Below are 21457 nucleotides of genomic sequence, written 5' to 3'. Positions count from 1 at the left end.
CATCTAAATTGAAAGGAATGAGATGCTTTTTGAAGTGAAATATTCATGTAATATATTTCAAAATATATTTGAAATATAACAATATTCATATTAAACATTTTCAACAAGATACAAAAAGAGGATGTAAAGAATGAAATTGAAAAAGGAAGCATGGAATGAAATTAAAAAAAGAAAAAAATTAAAAAACTTTATAAATATAATCCAATAAAAAGGTAAATATTAATTCCTTTAATTATTAATCCGTTTCATTTATAAAAAAATATATATATATGTATTTATTTTATACTTGAAAAGATTTTCAAGTTTCTTGCAATTAAACTTGAAGCATTATTAAATTTCACGAACGAAAGTTTCCCTCATGCTCAATTAGATTCAGAAGACACGATTATCCACTTCATAATCGTGTTACCAATGATTTCGAAATTCGTAGTTGGATCGAAGACGGAATCGTCGAGGATCCGAGGAGCTTGCACGAGCATGTTCTCAACTTCGCACGTTACACCAACTAAAGTGTACGACGCAAGACGGCTCGAAGACCGTTGTCGACTGTCGGATCTTCGAGATTATAGGTGCTTGTTCCATGAAAATTCTCGTCTCAGTTCCATGGGATTTTAGTATTAACTCGTATCTAACGGAAATGTTCTCTACGAAGAAATGTGGATCCGTTGAAGCCTTTTCTTTTTCTTTTTCTACAGCATTACAATCTAAATCTCTTAATAAGTGAAATTGTTAAGGATTTCGAGGAGAAATATGGTGGAAATTAAAATAGAAGTAAAAGTAGAATAAGATTGAAATAATGTCCAACTATTTATATAAAGAAAACTATCAGTTTTCTTTATAAAAATATCAATTAAATAATTAATTCGTGGAAAATTGATATAATGATTGATGATGCATTTAATAAATTATTTTTTTTTAAATTATATGATATTTTGCATTGGATGGAGATAGAAAATTTTCATTACTATCCAAAAATACAAGAAAACTCGTTTCACGTATTTTTGTCGTGTTACTTTCTCCATTATTTGGACAGAATAGATATTGAATTGAAATGGAAAAATAAATTGATAATTTCGTTTCGTTTCATGTTTGCAAAGTACACAATTTGCGAAAAAAATAACGTAAAATGCATTAAATATAAGATGTGTTATTAGAATAATTTATTGAAATAAAATTTTAATATAATAACATTTTCTAAATATATTTATTTCTCAAAATTATCTTTTCTATTGTTATTTTCTATTATTATATCGATTTTCTAATCTAACAACTTTTTCATTAAAAAGTTCTATCAAAGTCTTCGTACGATTTAAAAAAAAGTACTATTTTCTATTTTTTTCCATGATACCATCGATTCGATACAAGTTCATACAATAAAAAGACAATAGTTTCGTGGTTACTTGACATCGCTATAAAGAAGTACAACCGATGTTTCAGCTTCGACGTCCGTGGTCGCCGACAGTTCAACAATGCTCGCCTCTGGTCGTCGCCGACGGCACTGGGACCAAGAGCTTTTTTTATCACAGCGTCGAATCCTGCTCACCTCAGCATCGATCGGCTGGAAACTAAGGACGAAGGGATCTATCGGTGTCGAGTGGACTTTAAGAATTCGCCGACGAGAAAGCAAAAGATGAATTTGACTGTTATAGGTGAGTTCATTCATTTCAATTTATTAGAAATTATAATCATATACAACAAGATAGATTAATATAATTATAAACTGTCCAACAAGAAATCCATCCAGTCCAATATCGCGCAAGATACCACGTAATAATATATCTAATTCGAAAAAGAGAAAAAAACGATTATTTATTCGTGTGAAATTTACTCGTATTTCTATCCAACGGTGGAAAGAATTAAATATCCAACCCTTGGATATAAATAAATCACTGGGTGGCCAAGGCTGGTGAGCAATTTACCGTTTCACGCGGAAATTCAACCGGGGACTCGACGGTTTTTAGCCGTTCGTTTGCCAGGGTTTGCACGTAATCGTCGACAAAAGAGTATTCACCGTATGGTAAATCACTCGCATCAGCAGAACTCAATTGGCCCTAATCAATCTTTCACGAGTAAATCACGCTGGCACGCAGGCAGCGCGATAGATCAGCCATTCTCAAGCGGCGGACAAATAATCAATCCGCATTTCCGCTGATTCAATCACGTGTGCGCGTGCTCTCGTGTGCGTGCACACGAATACACACGGGTGTATAGTGCGTTTACACGTGTGCGTGTGTGTTTGGCGCGCAGTTCCTCCGTCGAAGCCGATGATACTGGACGGGACGACGAGGGACATCTCGAGGTTGGAGGAGCCGTACAACGAGGGGAGTGACGTGAACCTGATTTGCGAGGTACGAGGTGGCAGGCCGCCCCCGAAGCTGACGTGGTACCTCGAGAACACCGTGATAGACGAATCCTATCGCTACAACGCCGAGACCGGAGTCACGGTTAACCTCTTGTCCTATCCCAAAGTTGGAAGGCAACATCTGAAGGCTCGGTTGATCTGCGAGGCGAGCAACACGAATTTGGTGCCACCGCAGACCAGGCTGGTCATCTTGGATATGAATCGTAAGTATATGGACTTTTAATCTTCTTTTTTTTTTTTTTTTTTTTTAATTTTTCGATTCTTTTATTTTAAACTATGGAGAGAGATTGGCGAAGAACGAAATAAGATTTTTAAGATTTCCCTGTCCGGAGTTAATGTAATTGATGAGGGTGCTCGAGGCTTTCAACTGTATTGTTTTGATTAATTAAATAAAAGGAATCTTATTCGGTGATCAGTGATCTGGAACGATCAATGGTCTGGAACAGGGTGAGCAGGGTTTACAAGTATAATAGATCAATTCCAAGGTAAATTAGTTTAATGCGTTTTTTCTTCTGAAAAGAGATAGCTATAATGCGTATTATTTTTTGTATTATCTATAGTTTTTAGCAGGAAGTTATAGTAAAAATAAAAATTTAGGATCATTTTGTCTAATGATCAGTGATAGAACGAAGATAATGTTTAAATATATTATTTTTATTTATTATTTACATCAGGAAGTTGTAATGAAAATATAAATTTAGGACTAGTGTTTTTCTAAAGATGTAATATTCTTTAGATGAATGTAAAATGACATATAGATGTTGTTACCAAAATATACCAGGTATATTGTTCCATTTTTTTCATTTTACAGACATAATTAAATTAATTTACGATCAGTGATTTAAATAGATAAGCAATATAAAATGTAAAATTTCTTGGGAAGTTGCCATTGGTTAATGAGAATATTCTTCGAAACGAAACTTGCACGTTTATTTAGGAACAGGAATAAATTAGAGAGATGAATGAAGAGAAAGGAATTTGAATAAATGATTAATCAGGAAGCAGAATTTATTTAGTGAGTTTACGGACTGGTAATATTTTAAATTTTGAGAAATAGCTACATTAATAAATTTTTTCTTTGTAAATCACTTTTTAAAAATAATTTTAGAATTCGAGTAACAATGATAATTGTATATAGTTTGATATACAGATCCAAACAAATTTAATTAGAAATTTAATCTCGTCTGTGATTTAATCGTAGGTTAATAATTCACGAAAAGGGTAATGGAACTATTGAAATATTTATTTCATTATCTTTATCGTGAACATACAATGAAATGCAATTAAAATATAATTTATAAATGGCTATTTTCTGATTCAGTTTCTCTTATCGTATAATTATTTATTGAACTTATATTACAGGAATATCAAAAAAATATTAAAATAAGACATGAAATAAAATAGATTTGATATTCCAAAGAAAGCGAAGAGTTCTGTATCTCACTCAATAAATTATATAAAATAAGATGAAAAGATGCAATTTTTCTTCGGGTACGTTCTCAAATTGCTTGAGAAAATTAGTATTTCTAAATCATATCATTAGTTATTATAGTGAAATTGTACGAATGCCAAATTATGCACTTCCGTGTGTTATAAATAGATAGAATCGTGATAATGGTTCCAGTCAAGTGGAAAGCATTTAAAGAGATGCAAGAAAGAAGTTTTTTGCGATCTTCGATTCGAGGCTTTCGCAACGAAATTATGCAGAAACCTGTTGTTTGCACGCGTGATTAACGCATAAGTCACGCTGAATGCGCGACTTGCATGCTCAACTCAAGATAGACAGTCTGATTTCTCATGGTTTCAAAATATTCATACTTGCAATGATTTAAATACATATTTAAATACATACTCGTTCAACAATTTATCTCATTGCAAGTTCATATAAATATTAGTGACATAAACATATAATTTTTTCTTAATTAAAAATAAAATTATCGATTTATCTATAATCGATAAACTGGATTAGCTTGAGATCATTAATAATTATTTCACAATGTTTTCATTGATAGAATCTCGCCGACCGTATGCATTTACTCGCACATTGAATATATAATTAATATTGATTATTATTCGAAAGATATTAAGCTTGTATCTATCCACGTTGATATGCTATTAAGCGATCGCGATTCGTTTCACATACATTAAATTCAGGAATTCGACAATCTATCATTATTCGCATATTTAGATAAAGATTAATCAAAATCAATGTTAATAAATATAAACCTGTGTAATTTTTCTAGCGTGTAATTCTCAGCCTCATTTTTGCAATTTTTAGCAATCATCCACCACTTCCATTCGAAACCCGAATATCTCTCGATCGATTCGCCGTGCGTGCGATTAATTCGCCCGATTCGATATCCATACCCACGTTCGTGCCACGAAAGGAAACAGAACATCGTAGAATGATTCCCGTACGACTATCGGAATTAAAGTCCAATTCGGCCTAATCTGAAAGGGAATCAGAGGAAAATCCAGCGTGCTAGATCCACCGATAAACGCTTCAAAGTAATATTCTCCGCGGCCCGCGCGAAGCCACCTGACCTAGAGGGCGCTTGATCGGCCTCTGCCCCGGTTATCGCCCTATCTACCATCGCGGTTAAACAATTCTCCACGACGATTTCTTGGGAGCCCTCTCTCTCTCCCGGCTACCGAACGCCTTTTCACGTGGTCCTGCCGGGACAAGGTGTTCACGCGCTGAACCTATTAGTCGTCCCATTCGAGATCGAACGTTGGAGATAACAGTAACGCCTCTCGCAAGACGGATCAGTGGATCGCGTGCCTGCTGCCCTCGCGGCTTCGATTCCGTGTTTCTACACCGAGCTCTTGCCGTGTTCAACCGTTGTCGGTCGATACCGGTGACGGGGCGTCGTGTGTGCCGTACACGCTTCTGGTCTCGTGTGTATACAGGGTGTCTCATTTAAATTGACCCCCTCGAATTGTTGATGAGCTGTTAACTTCGTGATGGATCAGGAAGTTTGATTAGGAAAAAGGAGTGCTATTTACAGCAAAAATACAGGGACATTTAAAATATTTTCTGAACTATAAAATATAATGGATATAAAGTATAAAGTTTTTGTTCTTTATCTATATACGTCTATGATTAAATTAATTTTAACACCTCCTGAAACTTTTACTCGAAACAATTTGGCAGATATTCAGGTCGATTTAAATGAGACACTCTGTATATGTGTACACGTGTATGATGTATGTGTGCAATTGTAGGTGTGCGGGGCGAAGAATGCGCTTGTACGACTATGGCACGCGTTTAGGTGTTCGCAAGCAACGAGTTGGTGACGAGATATATTGTGCATACAGGGTTGGAAGGTGGTTCCATTGGGTGAGGGGGTTGGAACACGCCGGCTTAGAGAGTTTTGGTCGGGAATCGTAACCGTTACGAGGGGTAAAACTATTCGAACTTGGCGATAACGTTAATGCAAACACGCGTAAAATCATTAGTGGCTCGGGTTCGTGCTTAATTCGTACGTCATTGTCTGATTTTGACGATTGATTCCTTGTGATCCTTTGGATTTACACGCGTTCCTCGTTTAAGTGATTTAATAGGTTGTCGATTGATCATAATTTATGTACAATATATCGTGGCATGAAATAGGATATTTAAAGGAATGAAATAATTCTCAATAGATATTTGGTTACATTTGGTTTATATTTTTAATCGTGAAAAAAGTCTTATCTTTAATGTTTCAAATGAACTGAATATTTGTTATAATAAGTATTCTATATTTTAATTTCTCTTTTTCTAAATCTAATCTATAAACATACTTACAAATTTATCTCGATATTATATCTCGATATTATAATTTGAAATTAATTTTTAGAAAAAAACTTTCCAATATTAAACTTTATACGTAATTAAAAAGAATAAGAGCATAGAAAATAAAAGACAAATTGTATCGTGATGATTAAATCTATAAAACGTTGCATTAAAAATTAAACGGACCATATTCCTACGAGAATAGGGGCAAATAATTGTCCCTTTAATGTCTAAATAGAGCAATTTGCGGCGCTAATTAAGATTTAAAGACTGGCATAAACGGGCATCGTATTATTGATATGTATCGCCACTCTGATCGCCGATAATTCACATCCGGTTGATCTGAATGCTCACCAAACGCGTGCACGCATGAAACATGCGCGCATACGGCTACTCGTGACTGTGCAGATGTACAATCGTGTTTGGTCGCAATATTTGCTCGCGAGCAACGATGCATGTTTGAATTATTCCTGGAACGATAATTAATAATAAACCCGAAACGATACGATGGATCTTCTCGCCAAATTATTCTGGTTCTCCACGAAAAATCATTATATGATCATCCGTGTCACGAAAATTATTATCCTCACTATTGCGAAATTTATGATTTTAGATGAATTGAATATTGATTCATTTATGAATTGATAGAGAAATAGTGGAAAGTATTCTAATACTTTGAAGCCACGAGAATGAAATATCAGATACGATAAAAAGATAAAAATATAAGCACGTTAAGTTAATAAACTTAAATCAATTTAAAACGTGGATGATTTTTCATCGAAATCATCGATCCATGAATTTGGATAAATCCAGATGACCATTCAAAGAAACGAAAATTGACGTTCAGTTGCAAAGTAATAGATTGAAGTTACATCAAATTGACAATCTTTGGAGGGGTATTGAAACAGAAAACGATAATTTTCCAAGATAAACACGAGTGGCGACATTAAGGTAGATCGTGGAACGTTAATCATGCAGGTGTTAATTCATGATTTCGATGGTTGGCCATACATCTATGTAAACGATGGACGTGCATTGGTAAGTCAATAGAACGTGCGTCGTAGGCGAAGCTTATACACTCGAATTAACGATAATAGCACGAGGTAAACTTCGTCGGCCGCTCGAAATGTAAAAATGCAGTATGCGTGTGATAAACTTAACGTGAATAGGCTTAACATTTATTTCTCTCTTCGTTCTAATTTTTTAATTTCTATAATATTGTATTCCAAATATAGATTGCGCGTGTTGAATTATAATGAATACTCTTATTTTCTTATGGAAGGAGAAATATATGTATGTATACGTAGTTCTTTTCTTTCGTGTTATTTTATTGATAATATCGAATACTTACTTATTTTTCTTTTCTAATATTTAGCGATAAAAATGAATGATTCGAGTAATTATGGTAATAAAATTTTTGGAAAAGAATTTATATTAATAATTAGAAATCGAATCAAATACAAAAATTAATCCAAGAATATTTGTTGAAGATTATTTTATAAATTAAAGATAGGGATTCTATCTTCATCTCATTTCGTCCAATAAAAAATTAAATAGCTTATAATTTGAATAATCTTCAACAAACAATTTTTGCATACCAACTTTATTTATTTCTTACTTTTCAGACTAACTTTTTTTTTTAAATTTTTTATCTATTCCACTCGAACACTCTGTACATTCTCTATTGTTTTACGCCACTCGTGTTAACTCTTCTAAAGGTAAAAATAAAAGCAATACATATATGCAACTACTACAAATCGAAATTTTCGTTCAACGTTTTAAAGCAATCCAATCATGGAGGAGCAATCTGGAACGAATTTTTTTTTTTTTTTTCACTAATTGATCGCAAAAAGTACAGTCAATTCCCCATTGTTTCTTGAAAGGCAGGAAGCCGTGATCACGATGCAACAACACGCGATGCTTCGTGCAACAAACGATACAGCCTTTGATTTCAGCTTTTCCATTCTTATCGATGCTTCATACGTGTTTCTGACGTGTTTCGCACGAAATGAACTTTCGCGATTCTTGTCCACGATTTTTCAAACATCAGGGACTAATTGAAAGTTAAAATTGCCGAGCACTCGGACTTCGGACTTCGTTTAACTCGCGGTATTTTCTTCTTATTGTTTCGCTTTCTTTCTTAATTTAATTCGTTGAAATAAATTGTTATAAATAATATCGTTTTAAATAATAAAAAGTTATGTATATTTTATGTTAATTCTGTTGTTGAATACGAATAATTATTAATGTTATTAATCACTTTTATAAATATTAAATATTTTTTTAAAATTCTCTTAAAATGAAATATATAAAACTCAAAAATTTTACAGTTTAATAATTAGGTACATCGTAGACATTTTTATTAAATTTATTACTATATATTCCTTTCAGAAAACGAGATAAAAGAAAGAAAGGAAGTAGAAGAATGATGCAATAATAATCCAAACAAGTAGAGTAATTTTAAAATAATGAAACACAATCAACTACTCACGGGTATTCCATAAAAATAGGAAAAGAATTCAATGCAATATTATTTATATTTGTTGAATTTAAACATTTTCTATTAAAAAAAATTAAAGAATCAATTAATTTAATCATTTTTATCAATATTAAAAATTAAGCATTCCTTATCAAATCTATAAAACATTTTTCATCTTACAGTCAACAATTGTTTCCACGCCACTTCCATTTCAAAAAGATCTTTCATTGTTTTCGCCCTTTAAGTTTCAAAGAATAACGTTTTTACGTGGACGGGATCGACTGTTCCCAGTAATGAGGATCTTTAGAAATGTGAACATATGTATAAGGAGTGAAAAGGGAATGAGAGGTTGATCGTACGACGAGAAGGATCACCGTTGCACATACAGTAGCAGGAGAATCCACGAAACGGAACGGAGGAACCAATTTCAGAGAAGTGGCTACCGACTAATGGCAATTAGGGGTTGTACGAGTGGCTGGTTGCGGCGGTGCATAAACGTACGTTGGAATTTACGAGGCAGACCGCGTGATGGGCAACGTGGTATTATGGATCGCTTTAAACACAACTGCTCTTTTGTTTTTCTACGTCGATAGTTATTAAATTTGGACCAAAAGAAGATAGCAAAATATTGATTTCATAAGTTTCAAGAATAGATGAACGAAGATGGGGATTTTCTTTTATTGATTTCTTTAAATTTTTTGAATGAAATTATATAAATATTTTTAGATTTGATTTATCGATGTTATGAAAATTATTCATGTGACATTAAGGAAATAGAAATAAAAAAGAAAATATTTGATACTCAATTTATTATTAATTTAACCAATTTTAAATATTTCGAATAAGATGAATAATTAAATTGGCAAGATGTTGCACTTTTTTCATAAATTTCTTTAGTAATATTATATTATGTACATACGTTATATTTTTTTTTTTCATTAGCTATATTTGTTAATATTTATTGTGATTTGAAAATGTCAAAATGGTGAAACGATTAATGCAAAACCAATACCGCTACAATTCGTTGCCGTCACATATACCTTATTCTGCGTGATTAAGGCGATCCAATATTGCATGCAATAATTGCAATCAATAGACGTTCCAAGATTTATCGCTGATGGAAATGGACAGGCGATACATATATGCCTTTACCGTGACAGATGTATACGTTCCAACCTATGAATTTCCGTAGGCAATGCACAAGCGTTAATAGGAAATTCAATATTCTCTATCGTTTCTGCAAAATTACGTGATATAAGTAACAATCAATAATTACAATGAATTTTGCATATGATATATTCAAATTTATGTATCAGTTAGAGTGCCAGTGAATATTTTTAACAAAGAATAAAATTTAAAAGCTTCTAAAACATTTCTTAAACAATTGAATTAAAATTATTATAATTTATATCTTTATGAAATATACCAAAAGTTCTTAATTGTCATTCATTAAGGTACCATTTTTTCGAATCATTCGTCTGGTCCACAGAACACGATAGCTAAGAAATTAAATAATTTATCGTTATACTGCGTCGACAGGATTTCAAGAGGTTCTTTCATCGTGTAATGCTTCTTCGCTCATTCACATGGCCGTAAACGTCTTGAAAGACTCTCTTTAATCCTGAGCAATGTGATACTCTTACATTACAAGATACGTACAGCTTCTTTGTTTTTGCAATTTCGACGCATTATCTTGTCTCGTGTTCATTATTAAATTACCTTAAACTCGATGATAATTCGTTAAATATAAATTAGAATATAGAAAAAATTGTTAAATATTTTATTAATATATCTTTCAGTGATAACGATAAAACTTTTTATGAAGTCTGAAATAGTTAGATCATATTTTATTAATCTGGAACTTCACTTAATTATTTATCATTTCTATTATTGAAATTGACATATCATCAATAATTTTTTAATATTTTTTCACGTTTAGAATAAATCGATCACAATTACGACCATCGAATTACATAATTTAATGATTTAATGATTTGTAGACATCAATCGTCATGGTATCACATTGTAAAAATACACAATAAAGACCTGAAATTGCCATACCAAGTTTAAGAACAGGCCTGTTCCTATTCATTAAACGCGTTCCATCGATGTCTTCAAAAATTAGATATTCTCGTCTCCTTGAATTCGTTCGTATTATCTCAACACATGGAGGGCGACGAAAATGAGACGTCGGAATAATTTGCAGTTTTCACGAACGACAGAGCGAAGAGGATAAGTTCGAAAAGTGGCGGCGCTTGCATAAGTTGGTTAAAGTTAAGCTATTCAGAAGGAAAATTTGTTTTTACAACTAGGTGAGAGTTGGTTGTATAATAAGGTTTAAGTTAACTTAAAAGTCAAGTTAGAAAATTGTGCATGAAATTTTTATTTGTATCCCACCATTAGAATGAATTTTTAACAATCGCGTTTTCCTGCGACAAATCATATTGAGAAATGAAATTTTCGTGATCCAAAAAGTGATATTATTTTATCATACGTAAAGAAACAAATGATTCACAAATTTTAGTAAAAAGAGAATCTTTCTTTTTTTTTTAGATCAAACGATGATTGGTTGATAAATTAAGAAAAATCTGTGCAATACAACTTTATTAACTTTGCCTAGAAATAGAAATTACTCGATATCAGTTTCGATCTCCCCTACAATCTAGCAAAAGTTTTGAGACTTTGAAACTGAATTTTGTAGGAAACAAAGTTTTCTTGTTAGCCTGGAAGTAACTCAACGATGCATCGAAATTCATATTCGATATTTTTATCGATCAACAACTGGACTTTTCACTGAGAAATAAATAAATCCCAAGAGTGGATTCAGAGAAAAGGAAAGGAATGATTAAAAATTTATCAAATACCAAAATTTGTTCTTCGATCTTCGTTAATTGATCTCTGACAAAATCCAACACTTTGTTCTTTTCTATTTCAGTAAAGCCATTGGTCGTGCAAATTTTGACGAAGGAGCCTCGAGTTTCCGCTGACAAAAACTACGAAGTGGAGTGCAGGACAAGTGGTTCTAGACCAGAACCAGTAATTACTTGGTGGAAAGGGGACAAGCAGATTAAGAAAATAGCGCAAAACGTAAGCTTTGTCGAGAATAAATTTCCAACAATTTCCGCAAATGCCGATTAAAAGCGTACATTTATTTTATAGAGGATTTATTATGGAAATATTGTTCGCATTGCAACGACGAAAATTGGTTCGTTCTTTATTCACGTCGTAATTCTATCGAACGAGTGGATTACAATGCCCGTGGAGGCAGAGAAAAAGAGAGAGAAAGAAAGGGAATGCATTGATATTAAAAACAATGTGTAACATAATTCGCGATAATTAAAAACGTTCCACTGCCAGTAATTGGAATTTTGCAAAATCCAATAGTGCGCGTCGTTCTATCTTTAATACAATTTCTTGCGACCAATATTCTGATTGGAGCCTTGTTATTCTGGTTCAAAATTGTTTATCTCGCTTTTTAAAATCGGCCCACTTTTTTTTAAGAGATACCGAAAAATATATACCAATCATTTCGATGGCTGTTCCTTATACTTGAATATTTATTTTTAATTTGTTTTTATTCCAATACTAAATTATATCATCATAATAATTACAATTGAAAAGACGTAGATATCAGTTTCAATTTTTCTTTTCGTTCAACAAATTTTCTAATACAATATAATAGAATCGTACCACTTAAAAGAAATGCGATTTCATATCGCATCTCGTGAAGAGCATAAAGTTTCCTTCAATTTACTTTTCTCTTTCGAGAAATATATTTATTTTCTCTTAACTCTTCCAGTCTCTTATCAATATTTTGCACGAAAAATATATTACCCCAGTATTTGCAGAAATTTCTCCACCGCAAAACAAAACGTTTCCATTTCGATACATTTATCGATCTCGTTTCGGGAAACGAGCCTCGACAGCATCCACGTTGCGAGTTGGAGGGGAAAAATAACAGAACGAAAATAAAATCGCGAGTTTTACGGAATCAGCAAATAGCGAAAATCGCTAATCGAATCGAACACGTTAGCGGTTTCGAGTTTCCAAGTTCCACGCGTTATGTGCATCGTGCAACTTCTAAGGAGGATTCGCGAAATCGACTAGTTACTCCAATTCGCAACGATTCATCAGGAAGTTGGTGCAATGAAGTTATTTAGTTTTTTTCTTTTTCTTTTTTCCCTTTTTTTTTTCAACAACCAGTCTGCTTCTTTTTTTTTTTTTTTTTTTTGCGTTACGATCTCGACACCTCCACCAGAACCGACGAGGTAGAAGTTCGAATCTATTGGAATACTCCTCCCTTCTTTTTCCTCAACTCGTTCCACGCCTTCCTCGATAAATTACGAAAGACCTTTCCTCCGTTTTTTTTTTTTCTATTAGCAACGAGACTTTCCCTCCATCGTAATCGCACGAAAACAGAAAACCGAATCTTTCGAATTTCGCGAAGCAGAAATTTCCCCCTTTTTGTACAAGTTTCCGGTCAGTGTTTGAATTTTGCTTCGTTCTTGCGGTGAAGGTATATGCATATTATATATATAATGTATATATAAGAGGAAGTTTCGCGTGAAAAATTGTGCGAAATGAATCGAGAAATGCGAAGAGTGTTATCTATGGTATAATAAATGAACTTTTGCGTGAATATTCAAATTAATAGTTGAGTTTTATTTAATGCTGCCGAGAAAATTATTCCGGAATGACAAATGCTTTCTCATTATCAATATTGAAATTGATCAATAATTAAATTTATTAATATAACTATCTTAATAAGCTATGTTCGTCCCGTATAAATACCTTTATTCTCGTTCAATTAATTTTAAATGATGATTTCCATAATTATTTTAAAATAGAACTTATCTCTGATCCTTTTAGAATGTTACGGCTTATCTAACGTTCTTAGTGCATTAATTTGTGCCAGTCATTGGTTATTTAATTTACGACCACATTATTTCATGTTCATCGGCTATGCACATTTGCATTCACGTTTAATCGCGTATTTTATCTTTATTATTTTGCATGAAAAATCTATTTAAAGATACAAAAAAAAATGATAGTTTGAAAATTGATACAACCATTATGGCAAAAAAATATTTCTATCAGGAAATTCGTCGTATTCAACCCTCCCCATTCAACTATCATCTTAACTAACTGTAAATGAAACGAGAAAAGATCATCATCAGCGCAAATGAATCTTTTTTTCATCGACGAATACTCCAATTGTTCAAACCCCTGATTTACGTCAAGACGTATCCGCAGAATAACGTAACATTTCCCGCATGCTTCGGTCATCTCGCTGAAGAATAGACAGATAAGTTATGTGGATCCATAACTCGATCGAGGCGTCAGCTGGCGCAGACGGGAAATGTTATAAAACGTGGCGAAACCGTGAAAGATCTGATTTATTTTGCGTCGCCCGCGGAAGAGATGTCCGCAATTTCTGCGCGGATAAAGTTTCAGCTTTGGCGCGCATCCTGCCCAACACGCACGATCTCCGTTGCGAAGATATATCGGCGCGGATGTTCGACCATCCCGCGGACCTTTATCGAGAAATTCGATCGTGCCGCGACTATGCGAGCTGATGGAGGCTCATGGTTGGAGGAACGAGAGAGAGAGAGAGAGAGAGAGAGAGAGAGAGAGAGAGAGAGAGAGAGAGAGAGAGAGGAACTGTCAACGACGTGACAGAATGGGAGGAGAGACAGGCGAAATAAACGAAGAATGACGTCGGTCAGTAGCGATGGGAACAAAATTCGGCATACACTTATATGGATAGAGATTAAATCCAACATGGGAGATTCATATCGTAGAATTCATAGTCTTTTTCCATCTTACGATTGTTTAAAAATTATGTTTTATAAAGCTTGAACATACGTGTCTCTAAAGAAATTAAAAAAAATAATGAAATGTATGTATTTAATTATTTATTATTATTTGAAATATTATTGATTTATCGATTCTCTTTGAAAGTATTTTCCTGATTTTTTGATAAACGATAAATAAATAAATAAATACCACTGAAATAATTTTAAGAATTAGAAGAAATTGAAACGAGAAATATATTAGATCGATTCTATCCATTAATCAATCTTCCGATGAGAAAAGTAAACGACTTTAATTTGACGCGTAACTTTAATTTCACCATGTTTGCGATACACTTGATCCCATCACTACCGGTCAGGCGGAGTTGGAAAAAAAAAGGAAACAGAGAAAGAGAGAGAAAGAGAGACGAAGCGACATTCATCCTGACGAACCGTTAGCTCCATTCATCGTGCTCGTGATACTCGGTGCGAAATACGCGGCTTTTCTCGATATGTATGCCTGTATGGTGCTATCATTAAAATGACATCGCGGAAACGGAAGGTTACGCGGCGTACAATAAAAGAAAATAGAAAACTGAAAACCAGAGAGACAGTCATCGACCTCTCGCCACCTACCCTACACAGGGGAGGGGGTTACATTTTCCTCACGCGACTGCATCGTAAATTCTGAAAAATCGTTAATCTCTTTTTCAACTTCCCGCCACCGCTTCGCCCCTTTATTTTCTCATTTCCCTTGCGCTGTGCCGAATGGATTTTCGTATTAAACCGGTGACAAATCGCTCGGATGCTTTCGTTTACGGGGCACGGCGGACCACGGCTTGCGAAATCTGTTTACCTGTTTCGTCGACGTCAAATCAGTGGCGTTAATCTTTGCGGGATTTTGGGGGATCGAGGTAAGTGGTGGATGATGGGGTTAATGGAGGAACGTGCGGGATGGAAAGTGTTTGCGAAAGAGGATGCATATACCGAGTGTCACGACGAGAGAAAGAGTTAGGTGATTGGATGTTCGAATTCTCTGAATTAAATTAAATCAAGATGATTTTATTCGGTTGTTAATTGTTTGAAATTATTGATAATATAGATCTTATTTCCTTATAATTTTATCTGGTTATGTAGAATTTTCTTCTTTAATTGTATTTTAGTATGATGAATATGATACATTTTGTAATAGGAAAATAAAAAAATGAATTCTGAAAAATCGTTTCACAATGGATACTTTTACTTTTATTACAAAAAATAAAAATGTATGATAACCACCTTAACAAATATTAATAGATATCAATTTGATTCGTAGTAATAAAAAAGTATCAATAGCGAGATATTTAAAATTCAATCAAACGTTCATTTCATATTTAAAAAAAATTAACTCAATTTTATATTATCTCGTATCCTGTTTACCTTCTATAAGAATTATTCATCTTGTTCAACCATTCTTCTAATATAAGTTAAACTAAGAGGTATGTTTTTATTGGCAGTACGCGCTGGAAAATAATCAGACTCTTAGTATCCTGAGTTTCGTGCCAAGCATCGACGACGACGGCAAATACTTAACTTGTCGGGCGGAGAATCCTGTTATTCCTGAAAGCGCTTTGGAGGATAGGTGGAGGCTGGACGTGCAGTATCAGCCTGTGGTAACTCTGAAGATGGGCAAGACCTTGAATCCAGATGATATCAAAGAGGGTGACGATGTCTACTTCGAGTGCTCGGTCAGGGCTAATCCAAAAGTGTACAAGCTTGCCTGGTTTAAGGATGTAAGTCTTGACATTCTATGGGTTTAAAAGGTTTTGCAAATATAAGGTCGATCCTAAAAGCATTGAAAATATAATGCTCATGCTTTTTAGTTAGCAATTTTTTTTTTTTTATTTTAAACTCAACTATGATACAGTTACAGAAAGTTACTGAATACATTTTATAAAAATTTTATTTTATTTATTTCTTGTTCTATGTATTATTTATAGGAATTAACTTAAATAATTTTAAAAATTGTTCACAATTTTAAATGCTCCATTACTACTCTTACAAAGGAGTATTTTTAAAGCATTAAACAGCATCACTTGTTTCAGGGTAGAGAGCTTAAAAACAATGCCACGGCAGGTATCGTCCTCAGCGATCATTCTCTGGTTCTTCAGCGTATAACTCGATACTCGGCAGGTGATTACACTTGTCTCGTTGCCAACAGCGAAGGGAAGACTGCCAGTAATCCGGTGACTCTTCAAATAATGTGTAAGTTCACATATTTTCACTCTGATTTTTCCAGTTTCTTCTTGAATAAATATATTAATTCGATTATAGATTGAAATGTTAAAATCGAATGAAATATAAAGAATACAATATTTAATAGATATTATTTCATTTGAAATCAACGAAAGATCTTTTCTTTATTACTTTTCATAAAATATAATTATTTTCGTGAATAAATTCGTTATCAATAGCACAAAGAGCAAGAATATAAACGACGATCGAATCGAGTCGAAATATGATAAATCAATATGACAAACACTTCATCAGTTCACTTTCTCTTGCTTTAAACGAATCATCAATTACCAACTCGCATTCCCTAACATAATCGATTCACCCGATTATCCCGTCGATTCACGATCCGTATCCAACACAATCGGACAATGAAACTTCACTGAAACAACGAGTCGAGTAAAATTCCAGCCAAACAACACCGTTCTCCTTCCGCGTTAACACAAAAGCGGGCCGACTCGATCTCGAGCCCTCGTTAATCACGAGAACAACGGAAGAGGTCGCGAATAGAATTACGGCCACGGGCTTGATATTCTCCCCTCGAAATTCTCTAATTTGCCGCTGCTCGATAATTACTTAATCGATGGCAAGTAGATGGGACGAGTGCTGCGTACAACCGGGATCGAGAGTAGGGGAAGGATCGGTGTGAAAGGAAGCGTGAGTGGGTGGCTATAAGGGTGAAGAGGCGGAGGACAAGTTGAGGATAGTTTTCTGTAAAACGCACGGCACCAGTTATTCTATTAGAATGGTCGGTGATGGTGGCGGCCCGGCGTATCTGCATCTTGTAAATGACCTAAGAGGGAAGGAAGGACTGCGATGCATATTCAATGTATGTAAAGCGTAACTGAATATTCATGTGTGGGTGAACGCAGCCTGGCAATGTGCTAAGCCTGGCGGGGGGAGTTAAAGGGAACCGCGGATTCATCCTAATGTTTTAAGCCATCGCGCCGTGTCGTCGTTTCGACTGTTGACATTGATCCTTGGAGTCGAGTCCCTCCAAGAATCTCGCGAATCGAGTTAACGAATCTTCACGATTAAGATCTTAAAATAATGGCAATTTTTTATGCTTTTAGATTCACGAGAAATAAATATCCGTAATTCAATTTAAAATCTACAGTAACAAAGTTTAATAGTGAACAGTGATTAGATGTATGTTATAAGAAGAAGTATGAGGTTAAATTTACATGTTCTTTTGTAAGGTTAATTAAAAGAAGATATTCTAATAATTTCTTATTCTTTGAAAACTTATGATAAATACGTGTAATTAAATATCACCTTGATTGAATCTTCGTAACTTCGCCAATTTTCTCTCAACGCAATTAATTCGGCCAATAATTCGATGGGTAAATTCGATAACGTGCGACTCCCCTGAATCGTAATCCTTACGATCGAGTATCCGTAAGACAATATTATACGCATCTTGATCAAGATGAAAGGTTTGGTAATGCTTACTAATTAGTAACCGTATGTTCCACTCGACAAATGCGGCTCTGGTGACGTCGCGTTCCCAGTTATCGTCGACTTCTCGTATTAGTAATTAATTCGGCAGTGCATCAAACGCATCAGATTGAAACCAAGCCGTCTGGTGATCCCGCGCTTCCGCCGTAAATCATCCCTCGTGCCATTTGGAATTTCCGTATGCCATGGCCTATTGCAAATACCGATGTCAAGGGAATTTCCTATTAGGCGATCGATCGAAACCGTTCGGTCGGTTCAATGGTGTCGAGCTTCTTCTTCCGTTTCACGCGCCTCACATTTGGATATTAAACGCCCTCTCGAGCGAGACGCCTTCTCTATTTGCCACCCATATCGATCATAATTTCTTACGCTCGGATGGAGCACGTTATGGGTGAAGGTTGGGTTAGACTCTAATTTGTTAAAGGATTGCGGGTAATTCCATGATGTTTTGAAAGGAGGTGGATACGGAGTTTAGTTTGTGCGGTTGGGGGAACGTGAGATGATGAATGGGTGTTAAGCTGGTGCTAATTTTTAAAATTAATATATGTATGAATTATCGGTTTGCCGGCCAACTAAAGAATGTTTTTGTTAGGTTAGTGATTATATACGGTGGAACGTTTGTATATGTAAATTTTCGCGAGAATTAACATTTTATAATGGAAATTATAAGGAAAAATATGTTTATCGTATAAAAGTTTTAAAAATACTTAAAAATTATACAAATAATGCTTTCCATTTTCCAAAGATGTGTTTATAATATAAATCTTCAATGTGAATATCAACATCTAGAAAGAGAAATATTTTTTAAAACGTCGGATATTATTTATAAGTTTCATTTTTAAATATATATATATCTGTTGCATATCGATGGATTAATTAAAGAGCAAACATTTAAGGATTATAATGCAGCATATTCGTATGTCGAATCCTTGCTACCCAATTAAACGGATCTAAGAGGTAACGATAACCAATCCGCTCGAAAACAATTAATTTTCTGCACGAATACGTGCTCGAGCGATAAGTGATTACCTCAGCAACTGTCGAGTTGCATTCGAATTGGTTAAATTGCAATGGGACGATATCTGCATAGACATTGAAAGGTAGCTTATACCTGGTGCGCTGTCCAACTTATCCCTGTATTAGGTCAATTGGATCCGGATGACTGTTTCAGTTTGTTATATTGTACGGCTTCGGATTTGTAATGCACATTCAATCACGTTAAAATATAATTTCATGTCGTTTTACAGTGTTATTGTGTTTTGACCGTTGAATTTGATACATTATTTCTATTATTCGTTCTTCATAGAAAACCTGGAAATAATAATAGTATACGTTTAACACTCTCCAGTTCTCAACTGTATTGTAAATAAAATATTATTCTATCTTCCCCATTTCAATTTTATCTAACGCAAACTTAAACTGCTTTTAATAATTTGTATCTATTTTGATCCCTAGAATCAATCTTCCAAATGATTAAGTTTCCAAAGTTAGACTAATTGTAAAAAAAACATGGCAAACCAATGCATCATAAATCTAATCTTCCTTTAAAGTGCTCGCTTTTCCTTCGCTCCATTAACTCTTGGGCGCCAATTTTAAGAAGGATCCTTTCAATTAATAACCATAATAAACGTAACAAGCTTGAATATTGTCAATTTACATCGATTCATTCTACGTAATAATTACATCGAACGTGTTGATAAAAAAATTGAAGAAAACAACGAGAACTAAATTACATAATTGAACAATTTTGTTCACAGATACCCCGGTGTGCAAGGAGGGAAGGGGCGAGGTGGTTGTGGGTGCGCTGAAGCAAGAGACCGTATCGCTGGTTTGTTCCGTGGAAAGTCATCCAGCACCGTTGACTTTCCACTGGACATTCAATAATTCTGGGGAGCTAGTTGAGGTCCCTCATCCCCGTTACTCCCATGTGGCGGCGGTCGGGACGCCGTCTGTCGCAGAGAGCCTGAAGGAGTACCAACAATTCCATGGGCCCAGGTTGAACTATACACCCGCAACGGAAATGGACTACGGTACGGTGGCATGCTGGGCGAGCAACCAGGTTGGCAAGCAACGGACGCCATGCCTCTTTCAGGTGAATGCAATTTCTCTTATTTCCCCATTCTGTTTGCCCTCCCAATTTTTGGAATTGTTGACCACGCGTTATGTTTGAATTTATATTGGAGTTAAGTTTGAAACGGTACGTTTAAAAATGAGGAAGATATTGTAGAATGTTTTTAAAATTAATTATTGATCTATCTATTTCAATCATTTGTTTCATTTATTTTTTAATCTCATTCGAGGAAAAGTTATAGTCTGATCAATAGTCTGTGTAAATGATTCACTAGAAGATCTTGATCAAATATTTAAAGAAGTGATAAATTAATTTTTCTTAAATATTTTATGGAGAGAACTGATTTTATACTTGTGGCACTTTATAGATTTTTCATTTTTGTTTTTATTCTTTTTTTTCTTTCGTCACCTTTCATCTGAATATTGTGAAAAAAATTCTTTGACTTTTCTACGAACTTCCACGTTTCGAGCGTGAACACGTTTCGACCATTTTCAAAGTGATGTTAGTTGCAACCGTGTGTGCACGAGTATGTGCACAATATTTTCCGAAAGATCGGAGAAAAATGAAACTTGATACATGGCTCTAACCTCGCCAACAGAGAAATGCAATTTTTGTAATTTAAAGAGATGAGTAATACATGCCTACTTTTCTTATAAAATAATAAAAAAAAAAAAAATAGAAATTACCATTTCTCTGCTAAATTTTTTATATTGATATTCATATTAATTCATTCATGAAAGCAAATGTTTGTAGTAATGAGCGACTCTATGATAATACATATCGATTTCAATCAACTCCTTTAATCAAGCTCTATCAATTAATCAAGTCAACACGATATCGCATGATTGTTACATTGATCTGTTCAATCTAAGGATAGTTATATCGATCAAAAGATATAAGACTTGCCTCTAAACTATCGCATAGATGAAAAGAACTATTTTAAATTCGTGAAATTCCCTCCATATTATTTACAGATATTAAAACGATTATTCAAAGCATCGTTTCCAAATATACTAAAAAGATGTACGAATATTTTAGAAAGAAATGTTTTATTCCTATAGAATTGAAACATTTACGCATCGTTTCCATGGAAATAAAATATTCTAAAATATATTCGTACCATTTAGTCTGAACATCTTCGAACATATTTCATCCCATCCGGGAAAGATTAGACGAAGCTCCATGAATTGTAACGCAAACATTGTCGAACTCGATCAGATTCAAACAGCCCACATACATTATTCAGCAA

The 21457-nt window shown here is 34.2% G+C and overlaps 1 protein-coding gene across 3 annotated transcripts in view; it reads left to right on the top strand.

Moving 5' to 3' along the window:
* The window catches only part of LOC412859 (hemicentin-2), a 169194-nt gene that overhangs the window by 108286 nt on the left and 39451 nt on the right, over positions 1-21457 (top strand). For all 3 annotated transcript variants that reach the window (XM_026441018.1, XM_006560711.3, XM_396311.7), the window contains exons 3-8: positions 1438-1649; positions 2248-2565; positions 11552-11703; positions 15905-16180; positions 16493-16652; positions 19895-20229. In XM_026441018.1, coding sequence (XP_026296803.1) covers positions 1438-1649; positions 2248-2565; positions 11552-11703; positions 15905-16180; positions 16493-16652; positions 19895-20229 — 1453 coding nt within the window. The remainder of the gene's footprint in view (positions 1-1437; positions 1650-2247; positions 2566-11551; positions 11704-15904; positions 16181-16492; positions 16653-19894; positions 20230-21457) is intronic.

The sequence above is a fragment of the Apis mellifera genome, linkage group LG5 (assembly GCF_003254395.2).
Source record: "Apis mellifera strain DH4 linkage group LG5, Amel_HAv3.1, whole genome shotgun sequence".
NCBI classification, from domain to species: Eukaryota; Metazoa; Arthropoda; class Insecta; order Hymenoptera; family Apidae; genus Apis; species Apis mellifera.
This window is presented reverse-complemented; position numbering and strand designations above follow the sequence as displayed.